Genomic DNA, 23,574 nt, shown 5'->3' with positions numbered 1-23,574 from the left:
GAAATAGTTTGCAAGAAAAATTAGCTTCATTTTTCTTGCTTCTTGGCCATCAGATGTAATTTTCACCCAATACGTACATTCCACAGCAGTGGATAAAGGTGGCATTTGTACTGTGGTTTCACTCGTCTGATTTGCTAAGTTGCACAAACATCATAAATTAATGAGAGGACTGACTTCAAGGAGGCATTAAAAGTGTGGTGGTTTAAAAAGAAAAAAATGAGTTCCAAATATTGTCAGAAAAATTATCAAATGTAATAGTGGTTTAGACGTTTAATGAGCTTTTTCTATAGCTGAGCATGAGCAGCTGCATGTGTCTGGCTGCCTTTGCCAGGGAGTAACCTTAAATTCCATTTTGGAAAAATATAAAAAGGTTACCAGATTTCCTTGGAACAATGACACACTCTTAGCCAGGAAAAGTATCAACCTTTCCACTGACTTATAACTCCTGGCAAGAGACAGCTCATGGTTCCTAAGCGTTCTCCCCATCTCTCCAGACTTGATAATTCTACGTTTTGCATAGCAGTGACTAACGGCCAAGTTTCTGAGATGCAGCGTGATTGTATTTGGATTGATTGCTGTTGTTGAGAAGGGGAATTGATGTATTATTCGTGATAAATGCATTGCAGTACTTAACCAGACATATATTAGACCTCCTTAGGGGTATGTCTGCCTTGCAGTTAACTTGGGTGGTAGTTTCTGGGGTTGGAATAGCCCTGGCGTGAGCAGCCACACTGCAAAGTCATATCCTAATCACCGTGTCCTCACTGGTGCTGCACTCCCCCATGTGTGTCACTGGGACATCCCGTAGTTCCTTGTGCTTCAGCAAGCTGAGCTGCTCTATTCTTTCTCAGTGACTTGTAGTAGAATTTGTCTGTTCTCTGGGCACATGGGGTGCGTGGAAGGAAGAATTGTGGGAAGGCATTGGAGGGGACTATCAGTTCTCAAGCGATTTAGCCCGAAGTCCTCTTTGGAAACTGGCCCTGATTGAAAGCATCACTTCACTCAGGTCAAAGGGTTTTGCGTATGGACAAGAGAGGGACTTTAGGAACAAACCCCTGGAAAGAGCCCAGCCTAACTCTGCAGTGAAGACACCCTGGGTATGTGTCTGCATAGATTGGAGGTAGGCTGCCCCTTTGTAATATGAACTTCTACATCCTCCACTTTCCTTTGCCTTTGTTCTTCTGTGTGGCTCAGCCATTCCCCAATGATGCCTTCCCCAATTTCCCCGTGCCCTTCTCATTGTCCTAGCACAGGTGAGAGGTCACCAATTGGGAGCTCTCTCGTGGGCCACTTGCCTTTGCCTTTTGGAAGGGCTATCTCAAAAGAAACCAGTATCTCACGTTGCCAGGAAATATCAATGCCTATCTCCTTGTGTACATCCATTGGTCGTCTAGTAATACAGGTAGTTAAAGTTAGATGAAAGCCAGTGCTACATTGCTTTTAGGCTTGTCCCCTCTTTTGCAGAGAGCAACTTCTTTGGACAATTACGATCTGGGTGGGTGAGTGTAATTTGTTCCTTGCCTGCTAAATGTTCCTGGCACATTTTGTGAGGGTGGGTGCCCAGAATATTGTATAGTATGTAGATCAAACCCAGTATTATCAGAAACAGAACAGTATATTCAGCAGTGTATCAATTGATGCACTTAATGTGGAGGGTCAGGGACAAGGGCATGCTCTGTCAAGATCTTGTCCTGAAATGCAGAAAATGGATTTGACAGCATGGGTTGGTAGCAGATCTGTGATCTTGAGTACATATTCTGCTGAATGATACAAAAGTCAACCCCCTGTGGCCCAGGTCATCAGCACTAGAACTTTTCCTTGCAAAGGTTCTGTGAGTGGAACTTTTTAAAGGAGCCATTCACCAGGCCCCAAATACAATATAGTACCTCTAAGATACAGGCTTCTCTGCTTATTCTGACCCACAATCATTGCACAGTTACTACAGACATTGACTTGAGAGATTTACCGTGAAATGTTCCATAAACTCCATTGCACTTGGTCATAAAGATATTCTAAGGTCTTGTGAGAGCTCACACAGTGACTGTGCTGAGGGTCAGATCTTCCCAGGGCTTGTCCTGAGTCAGTGTAGGTTGTGTTGCCCCAACTACATGATGGGGCTTGGCAAATGGTTCGATGTATTCAAAACACCTTTCTGTGATGGGACAGGTGAATGTGGGGTTCAGGAGGTTTGATCTTGCTTCGGTTAATTTTGATGGAAGCGGATTTGGGTCTGGGGTAGGCTTTTGGGGTCAAGCATCCTTTCAACAGCTTTTTGTACCTCGAATTGTTCTCTTTCCACCCTAATTATGCTTACTTAAAGGTAACCTGGACATGTTTTTGAGTAAAATTCAGGTAAACCTTGCTAACTAGGCAAAGCTTTGTTTACTGCTGCATACAGAAGGATTTTTGTCATGGAAATGAAGGCAATCGTTTACAAATTACATATGGTTTCTTTGGCAAAGCTCTTGAAACCTTTTCCTTAATAAGCTCTGTTTTCCATGAAGACGCTATGCCAATGGTCATGTATTATACGCTTGCTGGTATAGGGGTGTGTGTGTGCATGTGCATCCGACCAAGATGAGAAAAGAATATTCCTGGCTTTATAAAGAAGTTGGAATGAACAAATTTAACACACAGATGAACCAACCCTTGTTTCCTAATTTTGGCACGAAATATTATTTAATCATGACAGTTAGATGGTGTGGTCAGCAGTGTGGAATGTGGCAGGTCCTGTGTGCCTTGCATACAGCCAGCTTCTCAGCCAGGGTTTGTGATTGCAGAGTTCCAGATAAATGAATGAGACTTTAAAATGCCGTCTGAGTTAGTCCAAATGCTGATGTGCCACAGATCGGTACAACAACTTACTCATGGAGAGCTACCAGGATGAAACTTTCCAAGTCTCTTCAGAGGGGGCAAATGACTTCTTTTTTTGTCCCATTGCAAGAAAAGCAACATAATTTAGAATATCTCTCTCTCTCTCTCTGTGTGTTGTAAATTGTTTATAGTATTAAAATACATAATTTAAAATCACACTTCTAGACCGTGTTGTTGGGTGTGAACTCCTGGTTGTTTTTTTTAATCTATTTCTAGAAGAGAAATCCAGAAAGCCAATAAATTCTTCTCTTCAGGAGACTCATTTAATCACTCTGTTTAGCTGCTAGCTTACTAGAGATGAGCTGTTTTATCCCAGACAATGAAGGGGCCAATGAAGTAGAACGTTGTTGTTGTTTTTTTATTTCCCCCCCGCTAGCCTTGTCTGTATAAATGATCAATAAAGTCTTGGCTGGCAACCATTGGTTTTTTTCTGCAAAATATATGTAAACGGGATATATAATTTAGTGTTGCCTTTCAAGATACCAAGGGTGGAACTATTCCTATTAAGTGGACTGATGCAGTGAGATCATGCTTGTTGCATTGGCTGGTCTTCTAGTTTTGGAACTCTTTGCTGCTATTCAGTTTATTATAGTTAGCTATTGTTCAGTGGATCGTTCTATTAGGAACTGTGGTACTTACTACAGTCAGCTGTACAGGGTGACGTGTGGATTTGAAGGCAGAGGGAAAATGAATGCCAGCTCTCTGACAAACTACAGCTGAAGCAAACAGAAACCTAACACAGGTCTATAGGATGTTTGCACTCTTCCATCCTTCATTGGCATGTCCCGTAATTCAGAATGGATGCTCAGAAACTTGTCAGTGCATAATTTATTCCTAAGGCCATCTTTAAAATGAAAAAGTGTGTTCTTGTAGCATTCTCTTAGAATTCCATTGCTATTGTTATCCATTTCACTGTCTGTAATTAAGTGAGTACCATGTTCTGCAGTTCAGTCTTCTCAAATGTTTTCTTTACAGTTTTGGCATCTATTTAAACATTTTGCTCCTTTTATCTGCAGCTTTAACTTTTTTTCTCTCATGACCTCATAATCTTAGCATGTGTCATTATAAAACGCTGCCATTGAAAAGATTATGCTGTCTAATCAAAAAGATTAATGAAGTTAATCATATCTACTTATGTTAGCTGAGCACACCTCTCCCAAACATAAATATACCGCTACATACTTGTTATTTTCAGGAAGCTCCAGACTGGTTTTGAAGGTGAAAAGTGAGCATTTCAAGTGATACGAAAAATGTTAAACTACCTGTAAATTGTTGGAGACTGCTGTTTCCGTTCAGTGCCTGCTCAGATGATTGAGCTGAAGTCCGGGGCCTGGGTGGGGAGGAGAGTACCCTTTTCTTGTAGCACTGTCTGTCTCTGGCTTCTTTTCTAAGAAGAATAAAACAATTTGCCCAGGTTGGGGTCGGTCAGTTTGGCCCATAGGACCTGGCCCAAAATCCACTAAGGTCAATGGGAGACTTTCCTTTGAGTTCAGTGGGCTTTGGATCAGGCCCATAAGAATATTGCGTGCAATTCTGATCGCCCCATCTCAAAAAAGGTATATTGGAATTGGAAAAAAATACAGAGAAGAGCAACAAATATGATAAAGGGTATGGAACAGCTTCCATAGGAGGAGAGAGGGAAAAAACTGGGACTGTTCAGCTTGGAAAAGAGACAACTAAGGGGGATATGACAGAGGTCTATACAATCATAAATGGTATAGAGAAAGTGAATAAGGAAGTGTTATTTGCCCCCTTGACATAGCAGATGAGCCAGGGGTCACCCAATGGAATTAATAGGCAGCAGGTTTAATACAACATAAGGCAGTATTTCTTCACACAACACATAGTCAACCTGTGGAACTCATTGCCAGTGGATGTTGTGAAAGCCACAAATATAACTGGGTTCAAAAGAAAGAATTAGATAAGGTTCATGGAAGATAGGTCCATCAATGGCTATTCGTCAAGATGGTCAGGGACACAATCCCATGCTCTGGTGACCCTAAACTTCCGACTGCCAGAAGGAGGGATTGGGTGACAGGGATGATTATTCGATAAATTGCCCTGTTCTGTTCATTCCCTCTGAAGCATCTGGCACTGGTCACTGTCGGAAGACAGCATACTGGACTGGATGGACCATGGGTCTTACCCAGAATGGCCATTCTTATGTTATGTTCTTTATGCACATGTTCTCTTTAGACTGTTGTGTCTCCAAGAGACACTTGGAGTGAAAAGCTCCTAAATAGGACAGAGTTAAAGCTAATATAACATTTAGTAACACTATTTATAGAGAAAAAAAAATTGTTCAGCCTAGGAAAAGGGAGTATACAAAATATTGTTCATACTATTGGAATGTTTTGCTGCAGAGAAAGGTATAGTAACAGGTAAACATAATGAAACATACTGTAACAACTTCCTGTTCAGTCATCTATATGGACTGAAACATGTCTGCCATAATTTTCAGATTTTTTTTGGCAATGAGGTGTGGGGTAGGGTTTTACATGAAGAAGCTGTTTCAGAATCAACTTATTTTCCTTACCTCTTATCCTGTTCAACAGGTTCTTCTGCAACTCCAACTCCTTTTCTTTTACCTAGGGATGCGGGATTGGCTGCACAGAGAGGAGCATGGCTAGTTCCTATGCCAGGCATTCATTTTGTGAGTTTTTATAAACCAAAATTAGGGAGTTCGCCTATATGCAAGGGAATATGGTACATTTAAAATTTCACTTCTCATTAGAGACACAATTAGAAAGAAAATTACTAGGGAATGACCCGTCATGTCACATCATGTCATATCAGGTATTAAAGAGCAGAAATAATCTGCTAGTTGCTAACAGTATGCAGCCTAATGCAATATTTTGAGCATACTTTGCTCTATTACCACAGAACATATAAAAACAGCTGGGTAGCTTGTTTTCAGAGACCTCAACACTGGCTCATTGTTCTAATGGCACTAGGAATGGTATCTAGATGACATGCTTGCTCTCCTTGGAGGCTGGATACTATTGCTAAACAAAGTGTTCTTAGATAATCCCTCGCCTGTTTACTACAGGGGCATCAGCAAGTCAGCAAGCCCTTAATTAATAGACCGGAAGAGAAGTTCAGTAGATAAAGGGCCAAATTCAGAGGTGATGTAAAAGGGAGCTGTGAGTTAGATACATTTTCCCCTGTGACTCCCACCCACCTTACTCTGCAGGTGCCAGTGTATGGCAGTCTAAATGGTTGTAACTTACACTCTAAGGAGCAGAAAGAAAAGGTAACCTAAAGTAATCCCCAACTTAATTTGACTTACCAGGGGGCAGGAAGACGCACCAAGTGAGGTCTTATCTACATTCAGAATATGGACACTGATGTAACTGCACCAATAGTTACACTGGCGCAAACCCCTCAAAGTGGAGCTTATACTGATCTAGCTTAGGGCTGGTCCACACTACCCGCCCAATTCGGCGGGTAGAGATCGATCTTCTGGGATCGATTTATCGCGTCTCATCTGGACGCGATAGATCGATCCCAGAAGCGCTCCCCCGTCGACTGCGGAACTCCTGCTTGCCGAGAGGAGGAAGCGCTGTCGACGGGGGAGCCTGCCTGCGCCGCGTGGACCCGCAGTAAGTAAATCTAATTCGATCTAGGAAACGTCGACTTCAGCTACGCTATTCTCGTAGCTGAAGTTGCGTTTCCTAGATCGATCCCCCGCCCCAGTGTGGACCTGCCCTTAGTATCTACTTTCTTGATGTAGGCAAGGCCTGAGCTTCCCTTATACTTTGGCAGAATGAGTGTATGTGTGTCTAAGCAAGACTAATTTGCACCTCCTTTCTCATCACACTTAAATGTGGACCAAAGAATGGGGGAGGGGGGAATTTCTCCAAGAAAAAGAAACCCACTTTTTTAACCGGACTGGAGCACCCAAGTATTTTACAAATGTGGAAAGTATTTCAAACTCTTTAGTTTCCCCTTAATTGTGTGTTTTTGTTTTTGTTTTTGCTGTTACCATTCAGGTGTACTCTGCATGTTGCAGTACTTCAAATGTTAAATTTTGGCTGCAAAATAAAATGTTAGTGGGGAAAAACCTGGGCACAAATGCAGAACTAAATAACTTTATCGTGATATTCAATCATATTAACAGGCAGCTGGGCATATCCAGTGCTGAACAACCTCTTTCAGACAGGGACAGAACCATTTGAATACTCTTGAAGTTTTACAGTTCCATCTATCCTGCTGGAAGTGTGCTTTGCAGGAGGATTTATAGCTGGAGGTTGTCTAGAGGACAGGAGGGAGATTAGTCCAAGTATTAAGCAGTAGCAGGGAAGAGGGTGTGAGTCTGAGAGAGGGGGAGAAACTCAAAGCGTTTTTTAGGAGCGAGGGTTGGAGAGCAAAGGAAGTGAGACAAATGAGGATGGAGTTGTCACCAAGAGCAGAATTGTCTTCACCTTCAGGAACTCTCCGAAGATTCTTAGCCTTGATGTGACCTTCCAGCAACAGGAAGAGCAGCTGCAATGCGAGATCTTTTAGATGTCCCTCATTTTAGGCAGGTTGTTTTCCTAAATTGTCTATTCACCCCAACGGTCAGGCACAAATACTGGGGGGGGGGGGGGGGCCGCCTCTTGGTTTCTGATACAAATAATCCCTTAATGGAAACTTTTCATTTGCTAAACAGACTAGACGGCTTAAGAGCAGCAGAAAATTTGCCCTGTGCAAGGGACACGTGTGAGATGAACTCTGTATTTAATACCTTGCGTGTAAAATAAATGGTCCAAAGCCTAAGTTGTTTCTTGGCCCAAGACACCTTTTTGTTGCCTACTATAATGTACGTAGCCAGCAGAAGAGTAGTAAAAATTCAGGACGTTATGTCTAGTCAAGGAAGATGTAGAATTTGTTTAATTTCTTGGCCCATTTTGTGGATTTTGTTTAATATGTTCTGCGTCTGCCTTATCTAAAGATGCAAAGGGAGCTTGGTGATGGGGAGAACCAAGACTTCATCTGCTGCTGTGAACTGATAGGCCACTCGTTTGCTTGATCTTCTCTTTCACTCTTGTCTCTTTCAGTTTTTGCCTGGATTAGTTTTGCTCCTGACTAATTTTGAAGTATTATAGATGGATCAATTATGTGCAAATTTCCCAGCAAGCAAAATTCATTTTAAAGATTTTTCTCTTCAAGCCATTCGTTAATTTTTTTTTAAAGCTGAATTTATTTTTGCTTGAAAGAGGAAGCAAATAATTCTTCTGGCAAGTATAACTAATGCCTCCACTGTTCAACTTAATTACCACCCTATGAGCCAGCAGGATTATGAGGATGGGCCTCTCTTCCTGGAAAGCGTGTGCATGTGTGTGTGAGAGGATGAGCTATTTCATTAGGTTCAATGCCCCTTTCAGAGGAGGTAATATTGGTTTTTCTGAAGCTCTGTGATTCTTTTATAAACCATATTTTTCAAAGGGTATATTTTGGATGTCTCAAGTAATTGGCCTGCAACTGTGGATAGTCTTAAATTGTTTGGGTACAATTTTAAACTTTTATTTTCTCAAAAAATATTTAAGCCATATTTATTAAGGGATATCAAAACCAGTAAAATATATTGCTATTTCTCCCTCCCTCCCCCCCCCCCCCCCCAGCTTTCATTAAGATTTAAAAATGACCTCTTATTGGCAGTGACTAATTTGGACAAATGCGCAGGAGATATTTGGAGCAAGCTGGTCTATTGGTCTATGTAAACCTCCTAAGGTTCTATTCCTGGGTCTGCTGATGACTCACTGTATGACACTGGATACATTCCTTGCCTCAGTGTTCCCATCTGTAAAATAGGCAAATAGGGTAAAATGCTTGCCCACCTTATAACATTCTTGAAGGAAAACGTTCACGGTACACCTCTACCCCGATATAATGCTGTCCTCGGGAGCCAAAAAATCTTATTGCGTTATAGGTGAAACTGCATTATATTGAACTTGCTTTGATCCGCCGGAGCACGTAGCCCCCCCCCCCGGAGGGCTGCTTTACCACGTTGCATCCGAATTCGTGTTACATCGGGTCGCGTTATATCGGGGTATATCTTGGTGTAAGTGCATAGTGTTTTCAGGCAGAATGTTTATACGTAAAAATTAATTACCAAACATGCATCTTATGATTTTCTTTCTTTTTCATTATTCCTATTAAGAGTCTCCAGTGAGAAGTTCTTTGATTTTCAATCACAAGCTCTTATTGATTTCATCAGGAGTTTAAATACCAAAGGGTTTTTGTTATTTTCCAACTCCCAGGCTAGCAGGCTTTGGAGATGAGCACAAAGGGAACTGATGGAGTCAAGAGGAGAGGGTTGAGTAGAGATGTCTGCAGAGAGGGGCTTATTGCAGTGTTGGTTGGAAGTGCGAGAATGTTAAGTGAAGATCAGATTATAGGGTCATATTCCGTGCTGTACAGCCAGATTGTACTCGGAATTGCATGGTAGCGCATGTCGCAACAGAATTCAGCCCATAATGAGGAAGCTGAGAGACCGTCCGTTTGCCATGGGAAGCTGATAGAGCATCTCCGATCAGCTGACGACATTTTCATACTGCATGGCACTACTACACGCTATTTCTATTGGAGCCTCCTGCTTACGTTTTAGAGAGCAGTGGATTGGGAACTGCCAGCGAAGCCAATAGTGGAGAGAACTTTAGCATCTCACTTCCCAGCTTTGTCCATGCAAATGTCCCTTATGAGATTCATAAGGGCTAAAAAAACTCTCACCCAAACCAAAAATCCAGAACGCTAAGATTTTGATTTAAAACTACTGGATGGGGAATTCAGGCGGGTAAGGTGGCTGCTCCATAGCTTGCTCCTGTGTGGAGCCTAAGTATTGCATCTCCTCCACCTCATCACTCAGGAGACATTGGCCTTGGCTAGTGTTCCTGAGGATCCCAGATGGGGGACCACAGTCCTTGCCATACTTAGGATTGGGTGAGTTAAATTAGATGGAATGTAGTGTGGTGCCATGCAAATCCAGTTCCTTTCACGATGTTAAGTCAGAATCTTGGGGTAATTTTCAGAGTGGAAAAGAATGTTGCTGGCATAGCTATGTTGTGATTTTTACAGGGGAGGGGACAATAAAATTATGGTGATAAAAGCTCTAGTGTAGACCCCATTATACCAGCAAATAACGTTCTTTTACCAATATAGCTTATTTTTCTTGGGGAAGTGACTTTTTTGCCCATATAAACTGCATCAATAATTGGAGGGTTTACTTGTAGAGCTATACCAGCAAAGCTTTTAATTGCGGACAAGGCCTGAGATTTAGATACTCCACCTCCTGTTACATGAACAGGAATGATATGGTTAAATTTCTGCGCACTGCTTTGAAAAAGCTCCTGGTAATATTGTGCTTAATGGATCTTTGTATTTGATGAATGATGCTGTAAAGCACTCTGTTGTGGTAAATTACTTGATAATGTTGAAATCTGGAAACATATTTTATTATCTAATGCCTGCCCCAGCATATAAAATAAAAATAGAATAAAGTGGGTAGTTAGAAAAAAGATCAGTGGTATCTGATGCATGAATATTTATGGGGATATTTCCAGCGGACATTTAGTTTTACAGACTTCTAGAGATTTAATCCTGGGCTCTCACTCTGTGCTTGCTGACAATTGTTTGACTGGTGCACCGTATATTTAAAAACCTGTCAGCTGAGATACAAAATCAAATTGTGTTTTGCAAGGTCTGTATATCTGGTGAATACTGAATATTTTCAGTCTTGCAACTCCAGTCAGACAAGCACAATCCTGGTTCCTGATACCCAGCATGTCTCGGAGCAAGTTGATGTGAATGTGGTGCTTCAGGCATTATTACATGCCTGGCTTATCCCTGCTCACTGACCTGGTCTCTGTCTCTCTTTCTCTCCTACCCTCCCCCTTCCCTGCTCCTTGGTGTAGCTTTCACTCCCGGAGGAACAGAATGAAGTAACAAGGAACGGCTGTGAATCCAAGGAACTGGTCTACCTTGTGCAAATCTCTTGTCAGGTAAATGTCATGTTTTTTTCCCCCCCTTGCATTGCATAACTATTGCATTATGTTAAATAACATGGCCTCATAATATTTTGATGTGTTGCTACTTTGGTGTGCATTTTTTTACCTCTTCATTGACGTAGGCCCCAAACGGATGCTTTGTGTTGTGCAGCAGGTGTATAATTTTTAAGGAAAGAAATACTGAGCTTGAAACAGAGAGATGAGCTTGTATCCGCATGCATGCTTAGAGTGTATGCATATATGTGCATACGTATTAGGGACGTGTGCATACGTTAGGTGTACACACAAAATATGAATAAATAGAAGAAGTGTATGAGTGTGAACACGGAGGACAGTATATTCTGTTGATAAAAACTTGTAACTGCGAATCAGGAGATTGAGGTTCTAGTTCTTATACGGCACCTATTACTGCGGTATCTTACGTGCCTGGGACAGGTAAATTCATCTCTTTGTACCCCGGGTCCCCCTTCTGTTACCATAGGGTTAGGGGCTCTTCCCCATTCTTGTATATCCTCAGGTGCAAATAGTGCAAACAATTTTATTATATTGACTGGAATTGATGCTTGTGGGGAGACCTATTGCACTTCGGGTGGAAGTAAATTACAGTGGATGTAGTGCCGGAAGGTACTGGTTATTTTTCTACCTTGTGTCTAGCATTTCCCCCTAACATCACCCAAGTTGGCCCTGTTTAAGCACACAGTTTGTTGACTCAGTAGTGGGCATCGGGATAGCTGCAGTTTCTTCCTCTCATTTTGAATCTCTCTAATCTCTACTGTCAGGTTCCTGAAGACTAGGGGTAAGTGTAAGTCGTAGGCCTATTGACAGTAGGTCACAGCTTATTTTAATTGTGTTATGTGGGAGGGGAATGTTTTCCCACAAAGTTGGAAGTCCATTTTTCAAATTATCTTTGCACAAAATAGTACGAATGCCTTTGGGAGTGAGGGAAGGGGCTGAAATTTCACAGATGAGTAGCTTTTAAAACTGCTTGTACTTTGTGGGCATCTCACAGATACCATATCACCCTGTTGTTGCCAGCTGGAGACTAGATGATAGATTAAAAGAGCAATGAAATTGCTAACAAGGCAAGACTACAAATCTAATTGAGGTTACACGCCCAGGTCTCAGCCAACTGGATTGTGTTTAACAATCTAAGGACTTAGGCTGAGGTTTTCCAAAGGGCCTAGAGGAGTTGAACTTCAGTAAGTTTTGGGTGCCTAACTCCCATAGGTCTCTTTGAAAAACCTAGCCTTAATTAAAATATATGGCATTTCTATTACCTTGCACCTCGGGCCATAGCACATATGCACTTCGAAAGTGTTTGAAGACATCAAGCATTATTAGCTCAGTAGCTAACTCAATTAAGGAGCCTGATTCAGCAGATAAGCCTGGTATCCTTCCCTAAAGCTCACCCTCTCAAGTGGGCCACCAGAACGTTCCACTTCAGTATACAGAGGTTTTCGTCTGTGAATGTGCTGCCTGTGGTCCTGAAGAGTACAGCTTTGGGCCCTGCTAGGTGATAGCCAACACCTGAGATCATACCAAGAAATGGACCAGTAGCTAGTACAGCGTGCATGACGCTGATGTTATATGCCCATAATGCCTCTGTTGCTCTATGCCCATAATGACACACCGAGGAGGAAGGCTGCTGTTTCTGCTGAAACTCCAGGGTGCTTTTCAAGGGTAGCCTAAGGAGAGCGCATTTCCGAAATTTGGCACCTAAATGACGAGGAGGTGGATCACTGTGGGCAGTTGCACATTGGACAGAAGGAGTCACCACCTCCCAGCCAGCCATCCCTGAGCCTCCTGATGGATCCAGAAGTTGCAGCGAACCCCAAGGCTGTGAACCATGGGCCACCTGCTGAGAAGTTCTGTGCCCCTGAATTTCCCACTAAAGTGTTTCTGCGAACTAAACTGACATCACTGGGACCATGGCACTAAGTGATGAGATATAACCACTCACCCATTCCTCCAAATAATTCCTCCCAACCCACCTGACTTTCTCCTTATGCAGACTCAATTTCAGTTCTCTTGCTTTAGTCCACGCTCCCATCTTTCAAACACTTAGACTCTGTCTATATGGCCTCACTGTTTGGGGCTGCGCTGTAACTCCCCCGTGTGGATGCTGAAGGTGCAATCTAAAAGTTCACATTAACATAGTTCTGTTCGAAAAGCACTACATTAATGCGCACTAGGACCCTTTTAGTTTGCTCCCACGGTATACTTGCGGGGGAATTACAGCTTAGTACTTTGGTGCGTGCTCCCATTCAGGGCCCCGTAGTCCGAATTGTGGGGCAGTGTACACAAGCCCTTAGACAGCAGAGAAACTTGCAGCATCTGGATTCAGTGAAAGAGATGGAAAGATCAGCAGAGCTGAGTATTATTCCTGCTGGGGAGATACTGAACGCCCTAACTTTTCACGTACTCTCCTGATGTCTAGGGTAGGGTTCCATTCTGTCACCTGGGATACTAGGGGTCAGAAAGAATTTGACCCTGTGTTAATGTTGGTGTAGTTTAACGAGACGTATAAAATAGTGTACAGAATGGTAGTACTGTGGGGAGATATTCTGGCAGGATATGTCCATGTCAGGCCAAAACATTGAAAGGGGAAAAAAATTATGAAACAGATTTCTCTTGGTCGTACCTTGGATTTGCTACTAGCATTGATGTTGAGCTAGTTACAGCAGCTTACAAAAATCTTTTAAAATGCCCACTAAAGAAGAACCAGTCATAATGTTTAAAAGTCAGGTCCTGAAACACAATTGTTTAGTTTGGTCTAAATCCACATAAATATAAGAGCTCTGAAATGTTTATAAGTATTTTGTTGCAAATGTGAATAATGTGGTAGAAAGTGAGAGAGAAATCCGCTATCTCAGCAACTACAGATTAAAGCTCTCAGATAAATGGGCAGCAAAAGCTCACTCTGGTTTGTATTGTAGCACTTGTGCAGTCCAAGATGGGCACAGTACACGGATACAGTTTGTGTTTTTTGTATGGCTTGTTGAAAAGACATTTATTTTGTCATTTCACTCTGCAACTGATTACCAAACAAAAGCTTTTGAACACAAGAGCTTTAAAGTGGCTGGCTCAAACTCAGCTGTGCTTGGCAGACTCCCACCCAGCAGTTGCACTTAGGAAATTCTATTCCCCCCTTTCCCATCCGAAAATATCATTTTATGAGTGTAAAGAGAATTATTTCCCAGATAAGATTAGGGTTTTTCTAAATGATTTTTTGGGGAAAGGTTTCTGTTTGTCAGTATACAAAATACTCTCTTTCGCTGATGTTCAGATTTTGAAATATCTCTTTATTTTTGTTTCCATCTTAGGGGCTCTACAAACTAAGCCAGATTAATAGCTCTGAAGCAAAAGAGTTGAATGTAGAGATACTTATTACAATTTTATTTAAAAAGTTCAGCCCAAGAAAGGTGATTTTGGGTAAGATTGCACCATTTTAAAAATGTTGCTAGATAAATGGTTGGTATTTTCAGGGCATCCAGTTACTGTGGTAACAGGATCACTGTTGTTAAACACACATGCACATTCTCTCGCTCTCTCTCTTTGAGAAAGGAAGGGGGTAGATAGAAGCGCTTAGAGCAACACAAAAATGCTTGAGATCTGAGGAAGCCTTCTTGGGGAAGAGTGGATGCTGCATCAAAAGCAAGTAATGTCTAGTTTTCCTTCCACCAAAGCTAATTTAGGTTTCCACCTTTTAAAAATACTGACAATATTTAACATGCATTTTACTAGAGAAGGAGAGTCTCTCTCTAAAGATAACAGTGGTGACTTTCTTTTAGGAAACAGACTAGTATAAAATCCTCAAAGGGATGATGTGCCTGTGAACCTTGCAAACTCTGTAGACAGTACTGGAGTGGCAAACCATAGTGATAAGCACAGAGCTTTAAAAGACCACAGGAAGTGGCTGAGGCTTCTGGAATGGACAGGCTGTACCTGTGTGCCTTCAAAGTCTATGGACTATACACCTCTACCTCGATATAACGCTGTCCTCGGGAGCCAAAAAATCTTACCACGTTATAGGTGAACTTATATCGAACTTGCTTTGATCCGCCGGAGTGCGCAGCCCCGCCTCCCTGGAGCACTGCTTTACCATGTTATATCCAAATTTGTGTTATATCGGAGTAGAGGTGTACTTGAAAACTTTTTAAGCTCCATAGGGGTAAGCAGAGAATGTACAAGTTCTGCAAAACTTTTAATGCGGATTATAATGTAACATGAGAAATAAACAAAAATTAGGGTCTCCAAGGGGGCTGAATGAATCCTATCTGTTGTTTTTTGTTGGGCTGTAAAGCAGATTTGAAATCTGTAGGCCAAAATCTATTTGACTTATGAGTTAGAATAATTTCCAAACTATCGATATAATTTAAAATCTTCTACCTCAAAAATGGCCCATCTAATTATTCAGATACAAAACCAAACCTATTCTAGTTTAAGGTTAAACAAAGAGCATTTCAGATTTAAAGTAGCCCGTTTTATAAAAGCTGGTGAAAAAACAGTCAGGCTGTGAAATAAAAATTGTCACAACTTTGAAGGGACACTTTCAACTCCAAACATCACTCTAGTGCAGTGGTTTTCAAGCTTTTTAGAGTGCATATCCCTCTCCAAATAATGTAATCTAAACCCATCTGAGATGGCAATCTAATCATAAGTATTTTATGACTAAGTCTTACTAAATAAAATGTGTTGTCTGCCATTACAGGGTTTTTTTTGCATGCCCCCTGATGAGAGCTGGCGGGCCCCTAGGAGTATGCGAACCCCAATTTGAAAACCACAGCTCTAGTGTCTGAAATTATTTCCTACAATCGTTACAAGAAGCAGCTATGCTTATTATAATTGAAATGGGCAAGAAAACAGATTTTGTCCATTTTTTTTTTAGTTTGTTTATTTTGTACATTTGACATCACTTTGTGTATAGTCTTTTTCATGGTTTTCCCCTGTGAGTTGCTTTTCTTTGTTTCGGGTGCGTCTTTCAGGCCCTGCTGTGAAAGGCTCATATCTAAGCCTTTGCTTAGATGCTTTGCTGAATTGGGATGTGCTTACGTGCATACTTAAGTGCTTTACTGAACTGGGGCCTTACATAGCAACCGTAGAGGGAAAAATCTTTTAGAATATGAAAATGGGGTTGTGACACCACAGAAAATCGCAGGAGAAATCAGAGGCAGGAGAAGCACCTGGAACTATTTGTTGATCTTTTTTTTTTTGTTTTTTTGTTTTTTAAATGACTAGCACTCAAATTGATGGTGTCTGGTGTCCCTTTAATTGCAGATTCACTATAATAGCCCTTTACCCATGCAGTTCTGGAGCATTCACATTCCACCTGCCCTGCAGGGTGGGTTCCAGTGAATAACACAGTTCCTGAGAAAAGAGCCTCCTTTTTGCAGAGCAGGTAAAATTTCAAGACTAACACCAAAGTGAGAAGGCTCCATACCTCCACCAACAGGAGTTCTCCCATCCATATAGGTAGTCCACCTCCCCGAGAAGCAATAGGTAGGTCGACAGAAGAATTTTTCCATTGACCTAGTATTGTCTACACTGGGGGTTGGGTTGGCTTAACTACACCACTCAGGTGTGTGGATTTTTCAAACCCTTGAGCGATGTAGTTAAGATGACTTAATTTTCTAGTAAAAAGCAACAGAGGGTCCTGTGGCACCTTTAAGACTAACAGAAGTATTGGGAGCATAAGCTTTCGTGGGTAAGAACCGGTTCTTACCCACGAAAGCTTATGCTCCCAATACTTCTGTTAGTCTTAAAGGTGCCACAGGACCCTCCGTTGCTTTTTACAGATTCAGACTAACGCGGCTACCCCTCTGATAATTTTCTAGTGTAGACCAGGCTGCAGACTTCACACTGGCAGTGAGTGAGCTGTATGCTGTGTTCTGTAGTGTGCTGGAAGCTGTAGTGGTATTTAGTCCCGTTCCTTTGCATTGTGCAAGGCAGCCGATGCTCTTCAGTGTGAGTTTTATTTGAATGAATAAGACTCCTGATATGGTAGAGAGAGGCAGTTATGCACGTTTATGCAAGTGGTGGCTCTCTGCATTGTCAGATTCAATCCAGATTCAATATGTCCTTATAGAGTGGATTTGGTTCCAAAGGGAATTCCATCCCGAATCCCAGAGGCAGCGGAGTGGGGGCAATAACTTGCTTTAAGGAGCGTGTAAAGAGAGAGCCAGAAAAAATGGGATCTGAGTGTGATGAACTGCCCGGACTCCCTATCCAAGGTGCCTTGTGGGAAGAGGAGAGTTGGAATATATATTTACAGAAGGGAACATCTTACTCACGCTAGAAATGTCATGAGCCATGCTTTGCTGGTTCTATTTGTTAGTGATAACAACCAAGCACTGAATCTGCTACTGGGTGCATTTGTCATCTCTCTTTCTTATTCTTTGCATAGGATTTTCTGCTGCTAACTTTTGAAGATCATTTTAATAAACCATTCACTGTCTTAAAATGTCAGCATATCCAATTTGTGGTGACAATTCCCGAGCAACTCTGATTTATAAAGATGCTCCTCTCTCCCCCCCCCCCTTTTTTTTTTTTTTTTTTGGAAAAACTTGTAGTTGTTCCTATCTGTAAGACTGTTTATTTTAGATTAATGATCAGTGGATAAAAAAACATTGTGAACCAGGTGATACTTGTAGCACATGTGAAAGAAGAATACCAAGAGTCTGTCATCATGATCAGCATATATTTGATTGTGATAACCCTGCTTGGTTAAGTGCTGTCAGAATCTGTTGTTACTTATTTTTTCTTGTGTCGTAGTAAACTCCACTTAGAAACTAGACAATGCCGTTTCTTTTATTATTATATAGCTTTTGACCTTTTGCATTTGGCCAACACTAAATTTCTTTCAAACACTGTCCTCTACCCACCAAACTCCTCCTCCCCCTCCTCAGCCTGTGGCCAGTGCAGAAGAATCTTATCATTACTCTGGTTTTGTTACCTCTTTGGTGAATTGACATTATCAACAGTGTCATTAGGGATAAGCCCAGCTCCAAGAATGTGTTTGATATAATTACTCACCGTTTTTAGACCAGGCCCATAAAATCAATCACAGTTGGATTTTGTAGGGGGTTGTTTTTGGTTGGGGTGCATGCTTTTAAAGATAGAATTTACAGAATATCCTTTATGAGATCACAGCAATTTTAGAGGAGGGATAAATTTTGGACCTGAACTACCAACCATTATTAATTTTCACAAGTATTGCAGGTTTATACTGAATGAACCTTGCTTTGTTCTTACAGGTTCAGTAAGGGATTGTTCATAAGAATCCACAATTGTTAGAGACACTGAGACATGTGCTCTGTTCTGTTCTTTGGTATAAGGAAGTGGTTTTACAGTGCAGATCGGTTAATAATTAAATTGCACAGTGTTTTAATATCATGTGCTGCATGGAGACGCATTAAAGAGCCACTTGTGACTCTCGGGCTGCAATCTGAGTATCACTGCCTTCAACAATCATCTGGAAGGCAAACAGCATTTTGTTCTCGTAGCAAAGCACTCCTTGAGCTGTTCTAGTATCTCATTTTTCTGTTTTAGTCTTAGGTCTAGTCTATACCTAAAAATTAGATCAACCTATGTACAGCGCTCAGAGCTGTGAAAAAATTTGCACCCCTGCAATTTAGCTAGGCTGGCCTAACCCCCAATGTAGATGCAGCTAGGTTGACAGAAGAATTCTTCCATCAACCTAGCTCCTGCTCTCAGAAAGGTGGATTACATACCTGGATTGAAAACCCCCCTCCGTTGACGTAGGAAGTGTCTACACTACAGCGTCACAGCTGCAGTGGCATAGACATGGACTTAGTGTTTTCTAGGAATCACAGTTCAGCTACTGCACAGTGCAAATCCTTCTGTGCCTTCACTGTGGCATGTAGAGTGGATTAGATGAGTAGTTAGCGCACTTCCAGTCAACAAAGTGAAAGAGAAGTGGGAAGCATGTGAACACTGCATGTGAGCTGAGGTTAGGGCTTTGTGAATGGAAATATGGCTGCTGTTGGAGGAGATAAATTTGAAGAGCAGTTTATAGGCTGAAAGTGATTCCTCCATGGAATTGATGAGGAATTTGGCACTTTGGCTGGATGCCTCTTGCATTCCATTTCTGCCTTGTCTGTGCTGGTCTCTTCCCCTAGTTCCCAGTTGGTCCAGTTGCTTTGGTGGTAGCAAGGGTAGGAGCATTAATGGAGACAATGTACCACTGGTGTTTTACCCTTCGTGTCATCTAGTCCTGTTGTCCACAGCAGGAGTTGCATGGGGAGTAACAAAGGCATGGGATTTTAAGGAAGAAAGTCCAGAGTGGACACAGCTTTCACCTTCAGTTCTTTGCAGTGCTGTGCTTTGGGCTAGATCCCCATTGTCATCTCTAGAGGTGGGAAAATACCCGCTGGTTGGTTTGGTTTTTTTTTTTTGGTTAGATGGCAATTCTGAAAAATGAAAGTTGATTTGGGTTGAATTGAACCTGAAACTTTTCAGTGCTTCCAAACAGGCTGTTTCAGGCCTGTTCCAGGACAGGGATTCAGTAGTCTGCTTCCTACATCCCAGGTCAATGCTCTACCGCTAACTCTTATGGGGGTGATGACAACAACACCGTCTCCTCCTCTGGCCATGTTGTGAGTGGCTGAAAGTATTCGTCTCAAATTTGCTAATGTTTTTGTGTCTACCGAAACTGCATTTTTTTTTATCACTGAACTGTTTGTCTGAAAAATTTCACCCCACTCTAGTCCTCTCTTCCTCATGTCCCCTTCCCCTTTGCTTCATTCAGACCTGTAGTTATGCCTAGTAAATGCTGACGACGACAGTGCCCAAAAGGGCCTCAGGAGTGGGGGGGTTCCATTGTGCTGGTCAAAAACCATCCCCTTTGCATCTTTCCCCCTCTGTAATCGTCAGGAATATGGGGGCCAGATTTGTAACGGTCTTTAGGCACCTAAACATGTAGATAGGTGCCTAGTGAGATTTTCAGAAGTTCCTAAGCTGGTTAGGTGTTTTTAAAAATCCCATTGGTCACCTATCTACATCCTTCAGGTGCCTAAAGACCTTTGAAAACCTAGCCCTTGGTCCTCGTAGGTTGAGGATATATCCAACCTCTCCTTCCAGTTCCTCATCAAGTGCATTTATTGCCGCTGAAGTCTCTCAGTTTTAACGCACCTCTTAAAGGCGAAGTGCTTTTTTTCATTAATGCTTCTTCCCCCTTCCCCAGCTCGATGGGGTTGGGTTGCTGGATCAGTCTTTTCCAGGTTTGCTGCCCCAGCACTCATTCCCTATCCACTGTCTCTTTTCCATTAATGTAAAGCAAATAATAAAACCCTTCCCCGCATTGTACTGATCCATCACCTAAAGTACTGTGTCTGAATGGTTGTCTGTTGTTGGTCTTAGCTCATGAACTCTATAAGGTAGGTCCCTGGTGTACTCCACGCTTTCAGCTCCCAATACACAATAAATAAAACCGAAGTGACAGTAGTAATTGAGCTTAATACAGAATTTACGAAGCTGGCAAGTATATTGAAAACCGCTTTTTTGGGGCTTACTGGAAGTTAAGATGATGCCAAAGCACTATGAGTTGATGTCTTTGCAAAGTTAGTGGTTGTTCCATGCTTTTTAAATATAAAATCTCACCTGTAAAGGGAAGGGGATGAGATATTAATAGAGAACAGAGGTTTGCTAAGACACTTCCAAGAACCGCAGATTCTTGCCCACAGAGGAGGCAAGTGGCATATCTAATCATCTGTAATGTCTATTACTCTGTAGCTGTGATGATGTTGTTTAGGACAGGTTAAGTACATTCATTAATCTCTAAATAATGATCACTAGAGACAATGGAATTGACATATCTTCACTTCAGTTTCATATGGGTGTAATGCCCGTGATTTCATTGCAGTAACAGCCACATTAAACAGGATTAACAGTGGGGTGTCACACCCTTTTGCTTTTAGATAGAGACCCTGCTCCCAACCTTCCCATTTAACCAGGGGACTCAGGTATAAGTTCACCAATAGTATCCTAGGCTAATGGATCAATGTCCTAACAGATAAAGCACAAGATGGAGTATTGGTGTCTGCTGACGACCACCATAACACACTAGGGAACAAGACAACCTCATCCCTATGCACCTATCTAGAATCATAGAAATGTGCACTGAGGTAGGACTCAGTATTATCTAGACCATAATGTCTAGGAAAAAAGCTGTGTGATAATGTGAGTGACATATGGTGGAGGTCTCCTGCTGCCAGTACAAAACATCTCTGGAATTACTAAATGTTATAGATGACAATTTCCTAACTCAAAAAGTGTTGCAGCCAACACGGGGGAATTCTTTATTAGACTTTGTCTTAACAGATGAAGAGGGAATAATCACAGAACTAAAAGTTAATGGTAGCTTAGATGCAAGTGATCATGACTTGATCACATTTATAATGTGCAAGTAGAATTAAGTCCAGACCAGTAAAATACATACCCACGTGCGCGCACACACACACACACACACACACACAGTGCTGTAGTAGGGCCAATTTCACAAAGTTGAAAACAGTTATGAGCCAGATCAGCTGGCAGGAAGAACTTAATCAGAAAAATGTGATTGAAAATTGGGAATTATTTAAGAACACCTTACTAGATGCCCAAAAAGCCACACTCAAGGAAGAAGGCTGCACTGGTTTAAAAAAAAAAAACTGGTTTAGTAGGAATGTGAAGGCAACTATATAATACATATAAAAATGGGAGGAAGCAAAAGTTGATAATAATGAATATAAATCAGCAGCTAGGAAATGTAGAAAATTGATAAAGGAAGCAAAGGGACACAAGGAGTAATCTGTGGGCAGCAGAGTTAAGGACAATAAGAATGAGTTTTTAAAATACATTAGGAACAAAAAGAATCCGGACAATAGTGTTGGTCCATTACTAGATGGAAATGGTAGAATTATCAATATTAATACAGAGAAGGCAAAATGTTCAATAAATGTTTATGTTCTGTATTGGGGAGGGGGGGAACAGATTATATTGTCTCGTCATATGGACATAATAACACTCTAGGTGATGTTAAACAGCAGCTACTAAAGTTAGACATCTTTAAATGAGCAGATCCAGATAACTTGCATCCAAGAGTTTTAAAAGAACTGGCTGATGAGCAGGCTGGACCATTAATGTTGATTTTCCATAAGGCTTGGAGCACTGGGGAAGATCCAGAAGACTGGAAGAAAGCTAATGTTGTGCCAATTTTAAAAAAAGGGTAAACAGGATCACTCAGGCAGTTATAAGCCTGTCAGCTTGACATGGATCCCTGGCAAGGTAATGGCTGATATGAATTTGATTAATAAAGAATTAAAGGAAGGTAACATGGTAATTGTAAATAAACATGTTTTTATAGAAAACAAATCCTGTCAAACTGACTTGAGATCTTTTTTTGATAAGATTACAAGTTTTGTTGATAAAAAGATAATAGTGTTGACAGGGCCGGCTCCAGGCACCAGCTTAACAAGCAGGTGCTTGGGGCGGCCAAGGGAGAGGGGCGGCCCCTGCGGCAATTCGGGGGCGGCAGGTCCCTCACTCCCTCTAGAAGCGAAGGACCTGCTGCTGAACGCGGCTTTTTTTTTTTTTCCCCAATTGCCGCCGCTAATTGCGATCGCGTCTTTTTTTTTTTTTTTTTTTTTTGCTTGGGGCGGCAGAAATGCTGGAGCCGGCCCTGAGTGTTGATGTAATAGACTTAAGATGTCTCTAAGTCAGGGGTCCCCAACGCGGTGCCCACAGGCGCCATCGCGCCTGCCGGGGCATCTGTGTGTGCCCGCGTACTGGCCAGCGGACGAACATCCACCGAAATGTCACCAAGAAGCAGCGTCATCCAGAGGGGTCGCCGCCAAAATGCCGCTGATTTTCGGCGGCATTTCAGCAGTGACGCCTCTGGATGACGCTGCTTGTCGGCGGCATTTCGGCGGATGCTCGTCCACGGTCCTTGGTGGCTTGTCGTCCGGCGCCCGCCAGATGGAAAAGGTTGGGGATCACTGCTCTAAGGTGTTTGATTTGGTACTGCACAACATTTTGATTTTAAAAAAAAAACTAGAACAATGTAAAATTAACATGACACACATTAAATAGATTACAAACTGGCTAAGGTCTCAAAATGTAGTTGTGAAAGGGGAATTGTCATTAAGTGGGTGTTTTTCCAGTGGATTCCCGCATTGATCGATTCTTGGCCCTGTGCTATTTAACATTTTTATCAATGACCTGGAAGAAGACATAAAATCGTCACTGGTAAAATTTGCAGATGGCACAAAAATTGAGAGAGTAGTAAATAAAACAGAGGAGAGGTCACTGATTCAGAGTGATCTGGATTGCTTTGTAAACTAGGCACAAGCAAACAATGTATTTTAATGCAGGTAAATGTATACATCTAGGAGCTAAGAATGTAGATCATACTTGCAGGATGGGGGACTCTATCCTGGGAAGTAGTGATTCTGAAAAAGATTTGGGCTTGGTGGTGGATAATCAGCTGAACATGAGCTCCCAATATGACACTGCGGCCAAAAGAGCTAATGAGATCCTGGGATGCATAAATAGGGGAATCTCAAGTAGGAGTAGAGAGATTATTTTAATGCTATATTTGGCACTTGTGCGACTGCTGCTGGAATACCGTGTCCAGTTCTGGTGCCCACAGTTCAAGAAGGATGTTGATAAATTGTAGAGGGTTTAGAGAAGAGCCATGAGAATGATTAAAGGATTG

At 41.9% G+C, this 23,574-nt stretch overlaps 1 protein-coding gene across 1 annotated transcript in view; it reads left to right on the top strand.

The window, feature by feature from the left end:
* The window catches only part of ARHGAP32 (Rho GTPase activating protein 32), a 224,743-nt gene that overhangs the window by 78,218 nt on the left and 122,951 nt on the right, over positions 1 to 23,574 (top strand). The window contains exon 5 of the mRNA XM_065417162.1: positions 10,767 to 10,853. Within this exon, the coding sequence (XP_065273234.1) occupies positions 10,767 to 10,853 (87 nt within the window). The remainder of the gene's footprint in view (positions 1 to 10,766; positions 10,854 to 23,574) is intronic.

Source organism: Emys orbicularis, chromosome 15 (genome assembly GCF_028017835.1).
Source record: "Emys orbicularis isolate rEmyOrb1 chromosome 15, rEmyOrb1.hap1, whole genome shotgun sequence".
NCBI classification, from domain to species: Eukaryota; Metazoa; Chordata; order Testudines; family Emydidae; genus Emys; species Emys orbicularis.
This window is presented reverse-complemented; position numbering and strand designations above follow the sequence as displayed.